At 43.9% G+C, this 22,606-nt stretch overlaps 1 protein-coding gene across 1 annotated transcript; it reads left to right on the top strand.

The window, feature by feature from the left end:
• Window positions 1-1,785: 1,785 nt before the first annotated feature.
• On the top strand, window positions 1,786-21,837 carry LRRC52 (leucine rich repeat containing 52). Its single transcript, XM_025363052.1, has 2 exons — window positions 1,786-2,697; window positions 21,385-21,837. Exons 1-2 carry the CDS (start codon window positions 2,076-2,078, stop codon window positions 21,702-21,704), a joined length of 942 nt encoding a protein of 313 aa, XP_025218837.1. The 5' UTR covers window positions 1,786-2,075; the 3' UTR covers window positions 21,705-21,837.
• Window positions 21,838-22,606: the final 769 nt, after the last annotated feature.

Raw genomic sequence — 22,606 nt, 5'->3', positions numbered from 1 at the left:
GGAGAGCACTTGTAACCATACAGCCAAACAGGTAGGCGTAATCCTGAGGCTACTATCTTGAGAAAGCTAGTGTGGATAAGGAGGCTGGAAATGAAGTAGGGCAACCTGGAGATGGGGCTGTCTGAGGGGAAGAAGTCAGAAAGAGGGAGAATGGCATAAAAGAAAGGTGAAGCATCAGCAAAATCACTCCATGAGCTTTGGTGAGTGAATCAGCGATCATTTCTCATCGAAGCGAAGCAGACACCAAACACAGCCCTTCCAAACAAAGCATCCCTGCCACACTCCACCGGCAAAACACACCCTCGCCACAGCCCCCAGAGTAGTCACTTTGGAAATTAATTCTTTTCTATAGACTTCATATGCCAGATTTCTCTCCTCGGCAATCACGTAAGATCTAGGAAGGAACTTATTTTTTTTAATAGAATTTGTTTTAATTATGAGGAAAGGGTGTCTGCCCTATCAATTAAGTCATGCTTCAATTAGTACAGCTATCATTTGGGTCATTACTTTAAGTATTTGAAATGTCTACTTAAATAAGGTCACTTTCAATTTGGTAAACACGCCTAAGTCATCATATTAATTCACAGCCAGTCACTCAAGGAATGCTGAGTAAGTAAACAATCAAGCATTAGCTAACTAGCCACAAATCCATTTGACTTTATTAATTTCTCTTGGCAAAGAAGCAAAAGAAGGAAACAAAACATCAGAAACGTTCTCACATCGTTCATTCACTACACATTTATTATACACCAGGTGCCAGGCACTCTGCTTAGGTTTCAATATGTTATTAATATTCACAACTCAGTATATATGAATGTTTTTAAAAAATGAAATCCAATTTTCCCAAAAATAAAAGTTTCAACTCCTCAGATGTTTTATCTTATTTCTGTCTGATATGCCTTCCTCCACAGGGTGTGGCATACATCCCAACTCTTCAGCTTCCAGGTTTTCTATCCCTTGCTCCAAAAGACTCCCATCACCTGACAAGTAATTAATGAATATAAACTCACACTAGAAGTACTAGAGAGGCACTCACTATTTTAAAAGTCCTAGGAGAATACGAGTGGTAAAAAAATAGTTCTATTGTTGCACTCAGATTTTTTTTATACATACATTTGGGTTTTGTGTTAGGAGTAGCTTATACTTGTTCAAAAACTTTTTAAAATACACACACACACACATATCTATATATACATTCATATATATATATATTCAAAATGCAGAGATGTATACATCCTAGGAATAAAGTCTGAAAAGAGTACCACTTTATCAGAGGAATTTCCTTTGCCTCATTTCAAAAGAAACAACCCCTTTTCCATCTTCTTCTGGCAACACTGAAAAACTGGCACCCATCCAAATCTATACCCAAGAAAAGACCCACGCTGAGAACTGACCTCAAGCAAGTCACTCTGCTTATCCCTAAGAAAAGGAGTTGGCCTGGAGATGTCCTGTGTTCCCTCCATGGCCTGCAGATTAGGGGGTCCAGTGTCACCTAATCTTCCACTACAGCTCCATGGGGAGGGGGTACAGATACTATGCACACCCACACACTGAACCCAGCCGGGTCCCCAACACACGCATGCTGCAGGCTCCTACCCATGAGGCCCCAACTCCCCCAGGAAGTTCCAGCTGGCTTACCAAGACACATAAAACACCCCCACACCACCCAGAAGGAGAGGTGAGGAATCTCTTTCCCTCAGCCAGGCAGTCTCCGGAGGCTGCTGACATCACAAAGGTGTCCACTGGCAACCTCATTGTCATGTGGCTCTCCCCTGGCTCCCCTTCACTTGCAAATGCAGGGAAAGGGTGAGACCTTTCAAAGCTGCCAAGTGGGCAAGCTTCCAGCAGCAGTCTGGGAGCGAGAGGCAGAGCCACCAAGCTGGGTGGCAGGGCATTGAGCCTCGCGTTTCAATTTCTGTTCAGTCCTCCTGTAATGGAAAATTGCTCTGCACAAAGCTAAAGTGTTACAGTTCTTTCCAGCGCCCCTCCCCCGCCCCACCCTCCACCGGCAGCCTTCGGATCAGAGGGACAGAGCCCGCAGGAAGGTGGAAGGAGGGTGGTTGTGGCTTCTTACTATGTCCCTTGCTTCAGGCCCTGGCCCCGGGTGGTTACTCTTTTCCTTTGGAATGGGGCTGGTATCAGGGTCAAAGTGTCCAAATAATTGTCTGTGTCAAGCCCAAGAAGTAATCTGCACAGCGAAGCAGTTAACCGAATACCCCCTTGACATACCCCTGAACACCCGGAGGCTGTTCCTGAACGAGAACAGAATCACTAGTTTGCCAGCAATGCATCTAGGACTCCTCAGTGACCTTGTTTATTTGGACTGTCAGAAAAACTGGATTCGAGAGGTGATGGATTATACCTTCATCGGGGTCTTCAAACTCATCTACCTTGACCTCAGCTCCAACAACCTAACCTCGATCTCCCCACTCACTTTCTCGGTCCTCAGCAACCTGGTGCAGCTGAACATTGCCAACAACCCTCACCTGTTATCGCTTCACAAGTTCACCTTTGCCAACACCACCTCTTTGAGGTACCTGGACCTCAGAAATACCGGCTTGCAGACCCTGGACAGTGCTGCCTTACACCACCTCCCTGTTCTGGAGACCCTGTTTCTGAGTGGAAACCCCTGGAAGTGCAACTGCTCTTTCCTGGACTTCGCCATCTTCTTAATAGTGTCCCATATGGATCCCTCAGGTGAGGGCTTGATCGGGTGTGGGGAAGAGGATGTGATTGAAGTGGCTCCAGAAAAGGTGAACTCAAAAGATGGTCAGAATGGGAGAAAAAGTTGGGTGAAGCTGATTGAATACATTCTTATTACTCTGCAGGACCCACCCTTGGGTTGACTGGAGTAGCAATAAGAAAAAGTTCTGAAATAGGAATTCAAAGAGCTGAGTTCTGGTCCCAAACTAGCACTTACCAGTTGGCTACTTGAAATATCACCATTTCTCTGAGCCTCAGTTTTCTAATCCATAAAGTGGGGATAATAATATTACCTAAGGTACAGAGTTGCATCAAATATATGATGTGTGTAGAAATGATAAAGTAATTGCAAAATGACAAGGTAATATACAGACCCTGTATTCTGTTGGTAAACTGTTTTAATCTGTTTAATTCAGCAACTGAATTTTTCCAGGATCAAAAAGTAAATTCAGTCATTCATAAGCAGTAGAGAATTCAATAGGAGTATGATATATATAGAAGGGAAAGTTTAATATACAGATGGAAGGAGGGGCATGTGAGCTACCCAGACAGTGAGAGAGGGAGGGAAGAAGGAAGACAGGGCTTTTGATAGCTGCTTTGTTTTGAAGATGCTGGCCTCCTACGGAAGGAGAGAATGGCATGAATCAATGGAGAAAGGGTCCCAGTGCTCACTGTGTCAAGCAGAGAGATTCTAGTCTTACAGGTAGATGCTCAACCCTTACCTGGGAGATTTCCAAGCTCCTGGCCACCGCTCTACCCGCTGTCCTCACCCAGCCTGCCATGGTGCCTGTGCTTCATTCCTTCTTTATCTTAGGGACTTTACTGTCTCATCCTTACCCTCCAATTCTTCTCTCCACCAATAATAGCACTTTTACCCAGGAAAGTCAGAGCTTCAGAAAAACGAGAAATAACCCCTCACAGAAAGGCTGGAGCCACTGATGTAATCCGACAAAATTGGACTCTGGGTAGAAAATCAAGTCCTGTCAAAACCATGTCTTTCTCCCTTCCCTGGGTGTTTGCCTTTGCAAATGTTTTCATCGATGCAGGTTCATAAAATTCCTGCTAAAGCTTCCACCATGAAGTGCTGCCCAGGTGGCAATAGGCTAGGAATAATCCTGGCCAGAATGACAGACTTCAAGGAGAACTGGGGGAGAGAGAACCAAGTGGTGACAGCAAGTGAAAACCGTGCCCTCCTGCCCTCCCAATGGGTGTGGCTCAGAAAGTCCTCCTGGCAGAATCTGGACTGGGATGAGGCAAGCAGGGCTTTTAGGAGGCAAAATTTAAGGAGGCACTGAGAGCAAGTGCCCTGAGAATGAGACATTGTGAGTCAGTGCCTCCTTAAATGTTGTGCCTTAGACACCTGACCCTACTGCCAGATACCTCATCTTGAGTTGTTAGAATAAATCAAAACAAACTAACTTTGTCAGACCCTCTTCCAACAGGACTAGAAGGCAGAAGCAGTTATCTCGGGTAGGTGGCCTTGCCTTTCTATAACACCATCTCTAGGAGCCAGAGATAATGTTTTCTACTTTTCTCCAAAGCTGTGATAGTGTCTAGAAAGCACTATCAAAGATGTTCAATATTAATCATCCTCATGCATGACCTGTGGTCCATAAAGGGATTCTCCCTGTCCATGTTCCTGCAAATTAGCCTGTGGAAGGGTGTCATCTTCTCTTGCCCCTCCCCACCATACATGCACTTTTCCTTGAGTAGAGCCTATCAGATTGCAAGTGGGACCTCCCACCCCAGATGACAAGAGTGACATAGCTTGGCTTCCACCCCAGCACCTAAGCCTACCATTTCACCTCCCACTCCATCTCCCTTCATCAAATTTCTGCTTGCACACTTGTATCTTCTCAGAATTTTCAGGCTGACCACTTTGGACTCTTTGACTCTTCAGTTCAATCCACAGTTGAATGGGATTATAAAGTAGATCTTTTTCACTGCATATTTTCCAAGACATCACAAAGGAGTGTCTATCTTGTCAAGCTTATAAGCTCCTCATGAATGAAGAGTCTGTTTTGTGAGGTAGAGAAAACTTTCATTCCCCAGTTGTGGGACCCCACACATGCACCCACCACTGCTAATTTGCTCATCTCCCTCCATTTTTCCACACATGGTACATTTTCTTTAGTGTGAGTGTCACGCCAACACTTAAACTTGTGCCCTCAGCCTGTGGAAGAGACTAGGATTGATATTTTTAACCCTATCCTTGGATGAGAAAATAGACTGACCCGCCCAAAATCACACAGTTGATGAATGGCAAGAAAATAATTTGAACCCCTTGATTTCAAATGCAGGTCTTTTTCCACAAGACTATACTATCTCATAAATCCTCAAATTACATAACTATCATCCTGTAAGTGAGTTTAGTTATAAATATAAGTCATATTATAAACATATGGCTACAGCATCTAAACTTCAGCTTTATTTTCTATCTGGCTGCCACTTGGAACTGACTCAAGATCATTTTCATTGGATAATAAGTACTAACCATCATAAAGTCGTTGATATGCCTGTACTTCCCTTGCAAACCCAGGTTTCACCCCAGTCTACCCCAACTCCAAAAGGGTAAATCTAACCTTAGCATTTGCTCTCATTTGGGCCTTAATCAGTCTGGTTCTCCCTTCCCATACACACACGCAATCACAAATATGCACACAAACACACATGAAAACACAAATACATACACACACACATGCAAACACAAAGGTTTGTATATACCATGTATACATATGTTCATACCATATATACATACATACTTACATACCTGCACATATATACCATTTATACATACATACCTACTTACATACCCAGCAGCATATTACATACACATACATAAATGTACAGGTTCACACCCACATACATGAACAGATACATGCATACCCATAAAGTTGAACACCCATACAGTAAAATTCATTGGCTGCTTCTCTTGCCCTGTAGCCAAACTTCAATGTAAGGAAAGGTATTTAATTCTTTTGACTTTCATATGATGACTCATGGTCTCTGCTAGGTGGAAATATCTTTGCTATTGGCAAACATTCTTAGTGAAGTCTCAAACTTAAGCCCACCTATTTATACCACATTTGTTATCAAAATGGTGATCTTTGACATATTCTAGCATGGAGCCCATGTATCTCTCCGCATATATCCATGTTTCAGGAAATAGGAAGATTTCTATGAAATAAGCTGAGTAATCTGGTTGTTTATAGAACAGAATCTACTTCACAAACAGGCTCATTTTAGACCCAAGGAAATACTGAACCTTAGCCCTGGGAAATTTTCACTGTAGTATAATATTAAGGACAATATGAGAGTGCACATATATTCCTTGAAAAGCAATGCAGTGAAGTAAAGGACTTCCATGCTACAATTCAGTTCATCCATTCATCTATTTAAATACTTATTGAGTGCCTAATATGTGCCAAACAAGTGCTCATGAAGGTAACTAACCAAGAAACCTGAGGCTGCATATGGAGACTCACGTAACTCTGGGTCATCTGCGCCATATCTGTGCCATAGTTTAGTTGGGCATAACAGAACAAAACAGGGCACGACAAATGACCAGCATGTGCCTACTAGGGTGACAGGCACTTGGGGCAGCCACTTGTCCTCCAGGTGATGAAGGACAGCCACCCTCAGGCAGCAGAGCCCAGTGTTAAGAGCTCAGGTTCTGGAATAAAATCAATGGGTTATAATTCTAGCCCTCATGCTGACTAGCTGCAGGATATAAGATAAGTTACTTAACTTCTCTGAACTTTAATCTCCTCATCTTGAAGACAAGGATAATAATAGAACCAACATTCCTAGGGCTGTCATAAAATGAAATGAGAACATTTATGAAGTGCCATTAGCATTTAAGCTTGACACACTACAAGCAATCAAAAAACAAATGGTTGGTAGATGAGGAAAGGTACAGAGAGAGTAGAATAGCAGAAAGCAGTCAAGTGTTCCCCTAGATAAGCAGTGGACTTCAGGAAGGCTCAGCATATGTGGTGTTAAAGGACAATGCACCCTGTCTAGAAACATGACTATAGAGATGCAGGCAGGAATATAGATAGGATGTGGGAAGGTGGGCAGCTGCTTCTAAGACTCTAACCCAAACAAAAATGGGGCAAAGAGAATCCTGGAGGGACAGGACAAGTCTACATCACATTCTGAGTTGGGTATTATTAGGTAAGTTAAGAACATGGGTGTTCAGACCCTAGTCAACAAAAGCAAAAGCTCAAATCAAGGCTTTGTCTCAGCCTGGGCCATAAGACTTGGGGCTGGACCAGCAGCAGCAGGGTGCCTGTTCCTGAGTCACCCGAATCTAGAACCAAAGCTCTACCTAAAGACAAGCTCCACTTCCAGAGGCAAGTGTGGATGTGTAGGCAACATTCTGGGGATGTTAAAAGTAGGCAACTTTCTCTAGCCTCAGGAGAAAGACGTCACCTACATGGTATAACTGAGTAATAAATACTTTTGCCCCAGTGTGTCCCTATCCACTTCCTACCACTAATCTGAAATTAGCCACTACAGGTTCATCCTTTTGGGTCCCAAGTATGTGTCATGATCTTGAAGAACCTGCAAAAATACATGAACTCCTGGGAAGAATAACACAAGTGTCCTTAAGCCTTTATCAGCTCTCATATCAGCAGGAGTTAATTCTTGGGAATTTGATTAGCTAAGATTAATTCTGCAGTAGTGGAGAACCTTGAAGGAACAGAAGTGCAAGAAGGAAGTGCAGAGGTCTTAAAATAAAAGACATGAGGGCAATATCATATACTCCTGTGTCACATTTTTGCTAAGGACATCCCCTATAGAGGGGTTGTAGAGGAAGCCAAGTGTTTCATTCACTTTATTTTATCATAAGGCTGGACTGAACAAGAATATCAAAACTTTCTCAAGTTGGCAAGAGATTTGCCACTATAATCAAAGTTCTGAATCAAAAGAAACTCTCCAGTGGCATACTCACCAGATGTACTGAAAAGTATTCAGTTATCAAAGAGTTAATATAGTCACTTTTTAAACACAAAAGTTACAGCAGAAATGGAGGTGTGTTGTAATGTGTCCCTTGCCAGGGTGCTCTACTGAGCCCTGATCAATACAGACTGAAAACAGACCCACACGTTCCATTTCCTTTCTGGCCCAGGTTAGCAAGTGGGAGGACTAATTCCTGGCCAGAACTGTTATTTTCCAGTCATTAATGATACTTGAAGGTGAGAGTGGTCATTGAGTTCTTCCCACAATATTTGATTTCCCTCAGGGGATAGGGTCGAATGGCTTTCAGGATGCTCTCGAAAATTCACTCAAACCCTAAGCTCTGAAACATACAAAACCTGGCCTCATACATCCCATTCCCCTCTACTGGCAAAGTCTGCTCTAATGCTATCCAACAGAAGTTTCTGCAACAGGGTAAATAGTCTACATATATGGTGCCCGATACAGTAGTCTCTAGCCGCATGTGGCCATTGAGCTCTTGAAATTTGACTAGAACAAATGAACTGAATTTTTTTATTTTATTTTATTTCAATACATTTAAATAGCAACCTAAGGTTAGTGGCTACCATACTGGTCAGGGTAGCCTTTTAACATAGGATGTTTAAGCTACAACTTTAGAATCCAGAGTCACAGGTAAGTGGCTATGGAGAAAAGCCCAGCACAGAGATATCCTGACATCCAAGTTCAATGTTTTTCCCTGATGCCACGATATTTCTTTGCTGTCAGGCACATCATGATCCATTTAACTCTGAAACATTTATTGTATATTCATTATGTCCCAACATTGCATTATAATGCTGGAGTGGCTGTTTCACAGAGAAAAAAGTCATAATTTTTGTCTTGAATAAGATAATCTAGGATATAAGAGACAGAAAATAGAATTAAAAGCCAGGAGGCCCTGTCCTGATCCCAGAAATGCCACTATGTGATATGGGGAAAGTCACTTTCCTTCTTCAAGAGTCACTTTTCTTGTCCTTAAAATAAAGGATTTGGGTTAGATATCCTCAAAGGCCTCTTATAGCTGGTAGCCTATGGACCTAAATAGAAAGATAAGTGCACAGGAGGTGAGAGGAGAACAGTGCTCAGCAGGCAGGGTTCCAGGGGAGCAAGCGTATAGTGGCAAGTGCTGAGGTGGAGGTGTTCCCAGTGATGAGGGCTACGTCACATAATTAGGAAGCTCAATTAAGAAGCAGATGCCTCTAACTCCTGCACTCTCCCACCTCCTATATTAAGCACCCTCAACTTCACTAAAATAATGCCGCCACCCCAAGGAACTCATTGCTCCAAACTTTCCTCCCAGGCCAGACCTGCTCGAACAGTGCTTCTCAAACTCTAACAAGCACAAGAATCCCAGGTCCTATGCCCTGAGGTTCTGATTCAGTCAACTCTTCATGTCAGTGGTCCTTAGGCCACTTTTCAGAAACCCTAGAACAGTGGCTTATGTTCTGGACCTTCCGTGGCTGTTCCAATTAGTAAATGAATCAATTTGCACTGAGATGCTAATGCCTAGTGTTTTGAAATATCCCCTCAGGGAACACTTGCAATTTGACAGGGAACAACCAGAAACAGTGAGAATTTAGAAAGTGACAGGCTACCAGGGGCCAGAGTGGGGCGGTTTGAGGACAGAGAGTCCCGTCTGTGTCAGCTCTGATAGCCTTAACCAGTCCTAAATGAGTCTGATGGTGGGGCCCATACATCAGAGGAGCTTGAGCAAGGGTGCTGCAGAGGCAGTGGACAAAGCCACTCAGGGCCATCTGCAGGGAGCAGATGGATTGAGTCATGTGCTGCTTCAGGTCCAAGTCATTTTGAGGGCGTTTTGAGCAGAGAACATCTTAGTTTCATGATGAGGTTATATCATCCTGTATTCAAGACTGCTGTAATGGGATAATGGCCCCATTTCAACCTACCAAGTACAAAGTCATCCACAACTGTGCCCAAACTTAGATTTCCAGAATGAATTCAGGTCCTCACGTTATTCCACTATCAATGCTTACCCATGTCCTCCATCAGGGAAATTAAAATAAAGATCAAAGGAAAAAAAAAAAAAAGAAAGAAAGAAAGAAAGACTGGGCAACCAGTAGTTCCAAGGCTTCCAAGGCTGTTGAAAGCCAGAAGAGCAGCCTCCCGAGGGCAAGGAGGGGTCTGAGAGGCGTGTAGCTGAGTCAGTGATCCCCAAGCCACCCAGAAAATCTGAGAAGGGATAGGAGCAGCAAGCATGGGACATTTAGGAACCCCTGGGTGATGCTGACACACTCCCTGACGCAAGCCAATTGGGATCCCTGAGAGTAGGTGATCGAAGGTCACTCCAAGCTCAGAAATGCCAGATCTCTACACCTGGTCCCTCAGGTCACCCAGCATCACTCAGGACTCTGGAAAACAGCAGTGCAAGTCTGGCCAAAGCAGTCAACCTCAGTTTCCTCATCTTTAAAGGTGAAGAGCTCCTCATCCTGGAGGTAATCCTGCAAAGGATGGATGTGGCTAGAGAAAAGGATGGGGGCCCAGCTAGGAAGGGCCTTGAATGGTTTTTTGGGGAACATGCAATATATCCTAAGAAGTCTTGGGAGGCAAGCGAGCTGGAGGTAGGGCTAGGAAGGAAGCTCCTGTAGGCGTTCAAGCCAGACAATATGGCAGCCTATTGCAACAGTGAGGAGAAAAGGTGTAGACATTTGAGAAGGAATCATTTAGAAGGCAGAAGCAACAGGATTTGGGACTGAACTAGCTCCTCTCATAGTTTCTTGTGCACCCTTTGTAACTTCCGGCACAATTCAAATTAATAAATGTGTATTCGTTTAACATTTGTCTTCCCTGATAGACTGGAAGCTCTATGAGAGCAGATCCGAATCTTCAGAAACAAGCACAGGCCTGACACAGAGAAAATGCTCAACTAGTGTTTCCTGAGTGAATGAATGAGATACAGAAACTATAGGAAAGGGAAAAATCAATGGTAGCTCCCAAGACTTTGGCTTGGACAGTATGGGGGCTTTGCTGACATAAACACACTTGGAGGAGGGCAGTGAGGAAGTCAGGGGAGAAGCCGAGTCCCGTCTTGACCTTATTGAGTGAGAAGTCCCTGTAAAACACTAGGCATTTGGATGTTCCGACCTGAAATTCAGAATAGAGAACAGGGCATAAAATATACATATATTTGGGGGTCATCAACTCACTAGTGATCATTGAAACCTAACAGAAGATAAGATCAATCAGGAAAAAGAGTTTCAAATGAGGATAAGGGCCAAGTACAGAAGCTTTGGGGAATGCAACATACCAAAGGGTCAAGTAAGGAAAAGCAACCCATGTAGGACAGCAGGAGCCCCCAGACAAAGGAAATTAGAGCGGGATAAAGTCATGGAAGCCAAAGAGTTCCAAAAAGTGGGAGCAGGTCGGCTAAGGACAGAAAACTGTCCATCAGATTTAGCACCGGAGATCCCTGATGTCTTAGGCAGTTCCACTGGCATGATAGGAGTGAACACCTATCCATGATGGGCTATGAACTGAACATCAAAGATAAGAAGGAGTAAACCATGTAAACTACTCTTCTAGAAAGCATGGCTGTGGACTGAAGGGAATAGGGTGCTAGTTGGAGAGAAAACAAATGAAGAAGGAGGATTTTTAGGAGAAAAGAGATCCAACCATGTGTTTATCTGCTGATGGAAAGAGTCGATGCAGAGAAAAAGGACAAAGATACAGGAGAGAGGGGAAGTCATTTGTGGGGTAAAGTCCCCAAGGGGACAGGAGTGGATGGATGGTCTCCAGAACCAAATGGAGGAGTAATCCTTGAAAGGGGAGTGGCACCTCCTCTGCCTTCTGGGACTGCAGAGAAGGAGGCAAGGGTAAACATAGATGGGGGTGAGTGTGATGATGGGGGACGAATACAATTGAGGGGCCCAATTGGTGCCTGTATTTCTCTTTCAGTGAGGTAAAAAACAAAGAATGACTATGTATCTATAAAGTACACAGTTTCATGTAATGTTTTCTATGATGCTTCCATAATTCCATAATACCAATCCAATTAGGCGACTATAAAATATCCATTGTCCTTGAGATGTTCACACCCTAGTTGAGCAGGCAACACTAAGGTGGGCTCTGGATGCAGGTCACCTGGCTTTTCATCCTGCTTCTGTCACTTGCCAGCTACTTGACTGTGGGCAACAGTCTCCATCCAACCCAAGTTCTCATCTGCAAAATGCAGATAAAATAGTGCCTATTACCTCAAGTTATGATAATTAAATGAAAAAACCCATATGAAGATTTTAGAACTGCACACAGTAAATGTTCAATTAATGCTAGCTGTCGTTGTTACAAATTCTTTGCCTGGTGGTGATTCTGATTGTCACATGAGATGTGGAGAAGGCGTAGAGCAGTGTGGGTTTGCAGAAACAAACAGGGTGAGCAGAGGCAAGGAGTTCAGCTTAGGGGTGCTGGAGTTCTTGAGGGGAGTGTTAACGCTTCCAAGATGATGTCATTAAAAAACACCTAATCTGCTGCATGGTCCATATGCAATGATAGTTGGTGGGGTTTTTTTGGTTTTTTTTATTTGTTTGTTTGTTTGTTTTTTGTTTTTTGTTTGTTTTTTTTGAGGCACACTCTTGCTGCTCTGTCACCTAGGCTGGAGTGCAGTGGTGCAATCCCAGCTCACTGCAACCTCGACTTACCGGACTGGGGTGATCCTCAGCATCCCCAGGAGCTGGGACTATTAGCATGTGCCACCATGCTTAGCTAACATTTTTATTTTTAGTAGAGATGGATTTTGCCATATTGGCCAGGCTGGTCTGACCTCAAGTGATCCGCCCACCTTGGCCTTCCAAAGTGCTGGGAGGCGTGAGCCACCGCACCTGGCCAATGATAGCTTTTTTGATCACATAGGTGAATTTGGCCTTCTCCTCAACTCAAATAAGAGAATAACTAAAAACCTGATGCATCCAATTAAAACATAGTTAAGACTGGAATTAAAGTCATGTTAGATAAACCCTTGTAATTTTCAACACATTTTCTTCTAACAGTCAAGATGTTTTGGTCACAGCATTTGGCTGAGGTGAGGCACAGGCATTGTTATCCCTATTTGACATTTACAAAGGGGTAAGGAGCCCAGACTGAGATCTGAGTGCATGCATTCACTGACAGTTACTGAGCACCATTCAGACGCCAGCGCCTTGGCCAGGCATGGGGCATACTGGTGTGAACAGAAACAAACATGCTCTCATGAAGCTTACATTCTAGTGGGAGAGGAAGACAATAAATAAACTGACATATGACATAATGTCAAATAACAACAAGTGCCATGGAGGAAAATAAGAGAGGGGAAAGGAAGTGTGTGCCTGAGATTGAGGACAAGGTGGATACTTCAGGCTCAGGGGGCCCGCAAAGGTGATTTTGAGCAGAGAACTGAAATAAAGTGAGAGAGAAGCCATGGAAATATTACATGGGGAGGAAGAAGCTCTTTCTAGACCAAGGGGAGAACGAACACAAAGGCGTTGGGCTGGAATGAGTTTGACATATTAGAAAGGGAATATGGCTGGAGGAGAGTGAAGGAAAAGGAGAAAGGGAAGAATGAGATAGAAAATTACTAAGGCCAGGTCACATAGGGTAGATAGGACATGGAGAGGCTTTTGATTTTATTCTAAGTGTGATGGTAAGTCATGGAAGGATTTTGAGCAGGGAAGTGACATGATCTGTAATTACAAATTGCTCCCACTGCTGTCTCCAGACAGAGATTGTAGGAAAAAGCAAGGACACACATTCAGAGGCCAACACAGTTCAGGCAAAAGAGGACACTGGCTGGGACGAGGGCAATGGTCCAGGTAATGAGAAGAGGTAAGAATCGGGACACATTTTGAAGGTAGGACTAGCAGGGTTTCCTTATGATCCGAACATGGAATGTGAAAGAGGAAGCAAACAGTTTCTGCCTGGTGTTTCTGCCTGGTGTTTCTGCCTGGTGGACTGGTGAATGATGGTGCCCTTCGGCTCCTGGGGTTTCATAATGGTTTGTTATCCATGAGGACAACTGTCTGCCCTCTGGATTTTTCTGAGCAGATGGGTAGTTCTTAAGCAGGCTCAGTTTTAGGCCAAACTGAGAAGAAACTAGAAGAAAAAAAATTTAATTTTTAACTTCCAAGAAGAACCTGATCCCAGCCCCCAGCCCCATCATGTAGCTTGTTCCCCTCACCCCACCAAAAGGTGGTAGCAGGGGGCTACCCCTGAGTAGGGATTAAGTCATTTGCTTCTTTTTCAGAAAACATTACACTTTGAGTGTTATTTTATTGGTGAAACGAAAGGTTTCATCTCCCACTGACAGAGTTCTGGGTACTGACAAGCCCATGAGACGCAATTATGAGAAAAAGAAAGCTTCTTGCCTCTGAATCATGCCCACATGCAACCAGTTATACACAAGACCAGTTCTGTAACCTAAAACACCTATAAAGCACAGGCATCATCAGGCTGAACTTGCTGAACGTCAAGGTCTCGTCTACATGTTCCATGAGTCTATGAATCACTTTTAACCTTTAAAAATCTATAGACTGTATACACAAGGGGGGGAAATTGTGAATACCTGATAAGAATTGTACTTTGCGCAAGCCCATATAACACAAATCCTTAAGGTTTTAAGTGCCTAGGATGGATTAGACCAGGAGTCAGCACATGCTTTCCAGAAAGGGTCAACAGTAAATATTCTAGGCTTTGTGGGTGTTCATTGCGCCTACTCAACATTGCCATTAAGGTGAAGGCAGCATTAGAAAATATGTAAAAGGATGGGAAAACTGTGTTCCAATAAAACTTTGTTTACAAAACAGCAGGCTGGATTTGGCCCACAGGCTGTAGTTTGCTGACCCCTAGCTTATGCCATCATTAGATGACAGCTGGGCAATGAGTAAGTGGAGCTCCACAAAGGCAAATGTAGAAGCCAGTGCCAGGGCTTGAAATTCTCATAGGTTTGTGCATGAGGATCTGAGAAGGGGGCCTTGCTGGCCAGTTGGCTTTGGTGTTCCTGAGCAGCCATATTGCCCAACCTAGGTTTCTTTCTAGGGAATCATCTCCTCTGGGCACCCGTAGTACAACAGAATATATAATAGTGATCTCTTCAAATTCTATTTGGGGAACCGGTCCTAAACAACAGGACAAAGACATCAGACTTTTAAAAGTACTATAGGAGATCAGACTAATAATCCACGCTTGCATTCGACATACATTTATTGAGCACCTACTGCGTGCCAGAGACTAAGGATGCAAGGGTTCAGAAAAAGGGTCTCTGCTCTCAAACAGTTCTCAAAAAGTAATTTGGAAATAATAATAATTACCTTTTGATATCATGTCTGCAGCAGTTTGTCCTCATACTCTTACCGTTGTTTCCTTCTCTTTGGTCTCACAGGACAGAGGAGGTGCCCTTCCCAATTCAAGGCTTATACCTCCATCTGGTCCTAAAGAGCATCCATTCCTGCCTCCTTGGAGCTTCACTTAGCGCACTGAACCTTCCCCAGACTCTTACAGGGATTGCTACTCACCCAGTGTAGAGTGTCTGAGGCAGTTCAAGGTCAGCTGACCCACGTATGGTATTCTACCACTCAGGTTCCCTTTCCTCCACCGGAGCATTATGTCAGGGACAGCGAGCCCAAGGGGTTTGAATAGCAATCAATTCATTCAACAAATACACCCTGAGTTCTAGCATCCTGATAAACATCAGTGAACAAAACAGACAAAAAATCCTTATCCTCATAGTATCTGTAATCTAATGAGTGGAGCCAGACAAATGAATAGGTGGCAAATCAATGTCCTTGATAAAAACATAATTTACCTTGCAAAAAAAATAGAAGGCAAAGCACTGTACATCTAGTGATATTTGGGTGGACTGGGGCCTAAAAGAAAACATGGGGGAATTAGGCTTTTTTCTAGGTCCAGGGTAGAAGTTGACAAAGTGCTTGACAAGGTGCTTAAGCTGATAGAAACATAATTTACTCACTGAGAGGTAATTGCAGTACCTTCAGATTCCACCCTCTTGCTTTCCGTTGCCACCGCCTAGCTGCTCACCCCTCCAGTCAGCCCAGAAGGTTCCTGAGCAAGCTGCCACAGGGGCTTAGAGCAAACTGCCCATGGCCTGGCTTCTTTGGGGGCACCAAGTCACTGGGAACCTGCAGCAGAGCCCTGGGCAGAACTGGGGTCCCTCCGGAAGACGGAGAAAAGAAGCAGTTCCTCTTATAACCGGAGGGTTCAAGACTGTTTTCTGAAAGGGAGGTCTCCTGGGCTGCTACACTAATATGTGTGGTTCCAGGCCCCAGACACTGTTGTTGTTCCATGCATCTGATTCTGACAAAGAGGTTTTCTGCCTTTGAGCAAGATACTGCGTACAGAAATAAACCAGGTGGTGGTTTATATTTCCTTAGGAACTATTTGAAATAAGAAGTTCAATATTAACGACATCTGTAGTTAATGCCCTGGGCCACTGGAGTGAGGCTGAGTAAAGTGGTGTCATAAAGCTGGGTCACCTGTCTATAAAATGAATGGAACCTCCTGAAGTTGTGCAGTGCACAGCATGTACAACAGTACTTGCTGACGCCCTGTGTGAGAGGCAAGGAAATCAAGAAAGCCAGAGAAGGAAGAATTGATGTATAGTTTATTTATTCCATAGCATGGGAATAGTTAAAACTGCCCTGTGGGGTGATCAAGAGTAGAGCTTAGAGTTTAATTTTGTAAAGCATCTCAAATAGTGCCTAGCACATGTCAGGCACTCCAGGATCAGTAGATGGGTATAAAACCTCTAAAGTCATCATACTAGAATAGGAAAAGAAGGTATGGTTCATAAGCTAAAGAAAAGGAAGTTAAATGATTTAAAAAAAAAAAGGAGGCAACAAAGGGTTAGAAAAAGGACATGAAATAAGGAGACAAATGAAAAAAATAGATACTAGATATAAATCCAAATATATCAGTAATTACATTAAATGTCAGTGGGCTTATTAAAATACAAAGTTTGCTAGCTTGGATGAAAAACAAAACCCAGCTACATACTGCTTACAAAAATATACCTTAAATATAAGAACGTAGAATATAGAAAGATTAAAAGTAAAAGGACGGAAGAAGATACACAATGTAAACACTAACCAAAAGAATTTCAGTGCAGCCATAGTAATGTTAAACAAAGTAAACTTTAAGGCAAGAAGCATTACTAGAGATAATGAGAGACATTGGTCAATGTTAGAAGGGTAATTCTACCAGGAAGACGTAACAATTACAACTTTGTATGCACCTAATAACACAGCTTTAAAATTTGTAAAGGGAAGGCCAGGTGTGGTAGCTCACACCTGTAATCCCAGCACTTTGGGAGGCCAAGGCAGGTGGATCCACCTAAGGTCAGGAGTTCGAGACCAGCCTGGCCAACATAGGGGAACCCCATCTCTACTAAAAATACAAATATTAGCTGGGCGTGGTGGCACGTGCCTGTAATCTCAGCTACTTAGGAGGCTGAGGCAGGAGAATCACTTGAACCTGGGAGGCAGAGGTTGTAGTGAGCCAAGATCGCACCACTATACTCCAGCCTGGGCAACAAGAGTGAAACTCTGTCTCAGAAAAAAAAAAAAAAAAATTGTGAAGCAAAACTTGAAAGAACTATATGGAGTGGACCAGTGCATAGTTAAAACTAGTAATTTTACATAGTTACAGGGACTAGTAGACAATAGTCTAATAATAACTAAGAGACAATAGATGTTTATAAATAAAAAGTCAATAAGGGTATAGAAGATCAGTACACCACCACAACCTAACTGACATGCATAGAACAATGTACTCAACAAAGAATACAATAAGTCCTCACTTAATATCCATAGGTTCTTGGAAACTGCCACTTCAAGCAAAATGACATATAACAAAACCAATTCTACCATAGGCTAATTGATATAAGCAAGAGTTAAGTTTCTAAAGCTTATTTCTAGTCACAAAAACATCACCAAACTTCTAAATAAAGATCAAAACATACTTCTGATATTTAGCATTGAAATATGAAACATACATACATTTAAGAAAGATTCATACACACAAGTAAGATAATATTTGCCTCATTATTTCAGTTCAGGGCTGTGAGTGGCTGGAGCCTATCTTGGCAGCTCAGGTGTAAGGTGGGAAGCAGCCCTGGCCAGGACACCATTCCACTGGGGGCCACACATACACACACTCACACATACTCAGACTGGCCCAATCTAGACACGCCAGTTCACCTAATATGCACATCTTTGAGATGTGGGAAGAAACCAGGGCACCTGGAGGAAACCTGTCCAGACATGGGGAGCGTGCACACACTGCATACAAACAGTGGCCCTGGCTGGGAATATTTTTTTTCTCATTAATATTGTAACAAAATGACAGAGAATGAAACAACGTTATTAGAGGTTCTACTGTGTAATATTTTTGTAGCACATGGAAAGTGTAGTAAAATTGACCTTACATTCAGCCGTATAGCAAATTCTCAAGAAATTTCAAAGGATCAAAATTACAGAGTGTTTTTATAGAATTAAACCAGAACAGTAGAATTAACCTAGAATCTCATAATTTTAAAAAATAACAGAACATCCCTCAATTTTACAAATTACACAATTCGGTCAATGAATGATAGCTCTTATTAACCAGAACAATAATGATCAGACACGGTTTATACCTTTAAGAGCTAAAAGTCTACCTAGTAGGGGAGAAAGGATGCACATCGTAAATAACCATCATGCAAGATAGAATGTGATAGGTACTTAAGAATCACACATGGAAATGCTAGGGATGAGTTCACAAGTGGGAACAACCACATGTCCTCCAAGCTCTGAGGACGGGGTGGTTGAGGAAGGTCTCCTTGGAATAGACGCATTTAAGTTAGATCTTAAAAGATGGGAAGAATATGATCCTGCAAAACTAGGAGTATGCGGCATTTGATACAAAAGGAGCAGTGTAACAAAGTAACTACAGATGAGGGTAAGGGTGAGGTGTAATCAAGGCATAGTATGTAGTTTAATTTGATTGGAGCAAAGGTTACCAGCAGTGCTGAGAAGCAAGGAGAGAAGGGGAGAAGGGGTAGATGCCGAGGGGCTCTGAATGCCAGGCCAAATGGTCTGGGTGTTATTCCGAGGTTCACAGGAGGTCAGAGGAGGGTTTTGAGCCAGAGTGTGACCAGGAAGAGCTGTACTTTGGGAAGGCAATTTGGCAGAAGTGTGTGAAATGGCCCTGAGCTGGGAAAGGGAAACAATGGAGATAGGGAGCCGGGGAGGGGAGAGCCCAAATCTTGGCAGTCACTGCGACTGGGAAGAGGGGGAGACAATTCAACGGGAGAGAAACCCAGGCCTCCCTCCCGACAAAGCCACCCACATCCCTCACTTAGCAGCCTAACAATGCATTAAAATCACTGCCTAATTGCTCCTTTCAAAGTTAATGCTCCAAAATGGGGAAACGTGTGTGATGTTTAGTCTCATCTCTGCCGCCCAAGCTGCAATTTGAAAGCCCAATCTTTTTAAAAATAGAATGAGATAAACCCCCCTAGACACATCCCAGACCCTCCGAATCCCATGTTTTCCTTCTCAAATACAACTTTCTTTGAAGATTCATGTGTCTCCCACAGTTTAGGCAGGTGACCTGAGCTCTCCCTCGATAGAATTCTTGGAGAGCTTCCAGGTGCCTCCCCAGCTCACAGGAGCCCCACGCTCAGGCCTTCTGGGCAAAGCCACAGAGGTCCTCAAGCCAGGCTGACTAGAAAGAGGTACAGAGGCATAATTGCATTCCTGCGACTTCAGCCCTCAACTCCTTTCCCTCTACTTGAGAGCTCTCTGGTGGGGCAGGTTTGCCCTGAAGGCCACCATCCCATACTCAGTCTAGAGAGAGGCTTCTTCCTCTGCCTTCCTCTGTAATCATTACAAACAGTGGATATGACACAGTTCCTGCACTGGCTTCCCCTCTTGTGTCTACAACTTTTTCTGAGCTTGAGTCCTAAACAGCATTACACACTTCAGGCCATCTTCCTGAACAAAACAAAATGACTTTGCTGTAGGTGCATTGATACAGAAGCAAGAGGCAGGTAATGGTGTCCAGGTGAAGAGGACAGCTCTTTCCAGCCACCCATAATCCCAAATGCCTTCTCCCCAGCCAACTTACTTCTGTACTTTTTCTTTGAATGCTGCTTCCAGCCCCCATTAGGATTTCCCTAACTGAACCTGATTTTCCTAACATCCTGGGTCACCAAGGTTAGTGATGTTTTCACTAGTCAGGCAGTTCCTGCCCTGAAGTTTAGAGGAAACTCCTCTCCACAATAGCTCCTGTTTGCAAATCCCACTTATGCAAAACAAGCTCACACTGTCTTTCTGTCTTCTGTCTTCTGTCTAGATTCTGCAGTTATCTACAACCTTCAAGTTATGGGATCTCCTGAGTCTCAGTTTCCTTATTTGTAAGACAAGGAAAATAATATTATGTGCATCAAGGTTATTATTAGAATTAAATGAGATATTTGTAATTCACTTAGTGCATAGTAAGCACTTAGCAAATACTGGCTGCTATTATAATATTGATTGTGGTTGTCTCAAGCTCTGGCCTCAGCGCTGAGCTGGAGCTCAGTGATCTAGTGTGTGCTGGATACATTCACCTGAGCGTCTCACACAAGCACTCAGCCTCAGCATGGCAGAGTATATGGAGTTAGAAAAACGCAGTGATAGGGCTCCAAGGATTCCGTGCTCGAGGCACAATCACCTGTGCCTTCTTACCTGTGTCAATACATTCTCTCAACTACCCTGAGAAGTGTCATTCTTTGCCTGGTAAGATGAGGAAATGGAATTCAGAGAAAGAATCCAGTATCCTGCTGAAGTTTACAAAATTAGCAAGTAACAGAGTCTGGATTAGAAGCCTGGCCTGTCTAGCTCCAGAGCCCACTTTTCTTTCTGTTATATAGTGAAGGCCATGGCGTTACATATGGGGAGGTGTTCAGAGAAGTAGCCAGGAAGCTGAGTCAGCCACTAAGAATGACTGAAGACTCATGTCGATGACATAATCAGCCAGTGATGGCCAACATCACCTCTGAGAAGCAGAACTGCTTTCCCTATTGACAACCTGTATACCCTGGGCTCCCCTGACTTGTTCAGGGGTGGGGGGGTGGGGAAGTGGTGAGCGGGTAGAACACACAGTAAACATTTCAAGAGAATCTCGTCCCTTCCTAGAGTTGAGTGGCTTGCAATGCTCTTGGCGGGTGCTGGTGGTCTCAGGTTGGACTCAGCTACTGCTAAAGAGAAAGGGACAAGGTGAAGGGAAAGTTGGGATGGACACAAGGGAGGGGCAAGAGGGAGGTGACTGGTAAAGAACAGAGAGATGTCAACACTTCATGGCAATCTTGCCTAACCTTTCAACCCTCCCACCCCTGTTGTGGCCTCTCCTTCCTTGAGCATCCTTAAGAGCATTTTCATGGCCTGAATGCAGCAAAGCCTGGGGACAAGGAACAGTCCAGGCCCAGTACTTCTCAAACTCCAATGTGTAACAGATATCCTGAAGGTCTTGTTGAGATGCAGATTCGGATTCAGGAGGTCACAGGTGGGCCCTGAGATTCTGCATTTCTAACAAGGTCCAGGTGATGTCGATGCTGCTGGCCCACAGACCGCACTTGGAGCAGTGAGGGTCCAGATGGCCCCTCCAGATCTCCTTTGGCCTTAGGACCGTGGGAGTCACGCTGTTTCAGCACCCTGCCTGCTGTGTTTTTCTTCTTAGATGATCTAAATGCCACATGTGTGGAGCCCACAGAGCTGACAGGGTGGCCCATCACCCGGGTGGGGAACCCACTCCGGTACATGTGCATCACGCACCTGGACCACAAGGACTACTTCTTCCTGCTGCTCATCGGCTTCGGCATCTTCGCCGCAGGAACTGTGGCTGCCTGGCTCACAGGTGTGTGTGCTGTGCTCTACCAGAACACCCGCCGCAAGTCAAGCGAAGAGGACGAGGATGAGGCCGGGACTAGGGTGGAAGTCAGCAGGCGGATTTTTCCAACCCAGACGAGCTCGGTCCAGGAGTTCCCTCAGCTTATTTAGTTGCCAGAGACCACTATCTTATGTGCCTCCCCCAGGCTCCCTGCTTTCTCTCTTGCCCTCCCCATCCCACCACCTTGGAGCTGTCATAGAGATTGAAACCTACTAGTAAAATAAATAAAATCTCTGCTAGCCATTTCACAGGTTGGTCCCTTCCCACTTCACCAGCCCGAGGATGACTCCTTGAGCCTAGCAGGATGGGGTAGAACAAAATCTAGAAACATTCTTGGATGCATCTAAATACCAAGAAAGCCTACCCCAAAAGTAAGCCAACTCGTGTTTAATAAGTACCTACTATGTCCCCAAACTAAGTGCTGGAGGGATGGATACAAGGAATACAAGATTTAAGATCTCTCTTAAAGAGCAAACAATTTAAGTGGAAGTGAAGATTAATGTTAATCAAATGGAGAAACATATAAGACAATGATAAGAACTAACATTAATGGAATGTGTCCATGGGCCATCTTCACACTCCATCTCGTAGTTATCACAGCAATCCTATAATATTGATATTATTTTACTGTGAAAATTTGAGACCTGAACAAGTTAAACAACTGACTGAGGTCACACAGCTGGTAAGTAGCACAGCTTCCCAAAGTCCATGTTCTTTCCTTTACATGAAATATAAATATTTAGCAGCATAACCAAGGGTTCATCGTATAAGCCTGGCCACATAGAGGTGGCCACCACCCAGTGGGTCCATCCCAAGTGCCCAGCCTTGTGCCCAGCTTTATACACATTTCCCCCTGGACTAACGTGCCTGACAACAAGGTCAGATGGTCATTGTTACCGTTATTTTCCTGAGGTATGGAGAGATGAAGTCACCAGCTCAAGATCACATAGATGGTAAGAGCAGAGCAACTGATGGACCCATGCCAAAGTCCATGCCCTGTGCACTATGAGCT

Source organism: Theropithecus gelada, chromosome 1 (assembly GCF_003255815.1).
Source record: "Theropithecus gelada isolate Dixy chromosome 1, Tgel_1.0, whole genome shotgun sequence".
NCBI lineage: Eukaryota > Metazoa > Chordata > Mammalia > Primates > Cercopithecidae > Theropithecus > Theropithecus gelada.
Note: the sequence above shows the minus strand (reverse complement) of the source record. Positions and strands in the feature narration are given on the sequence as shown.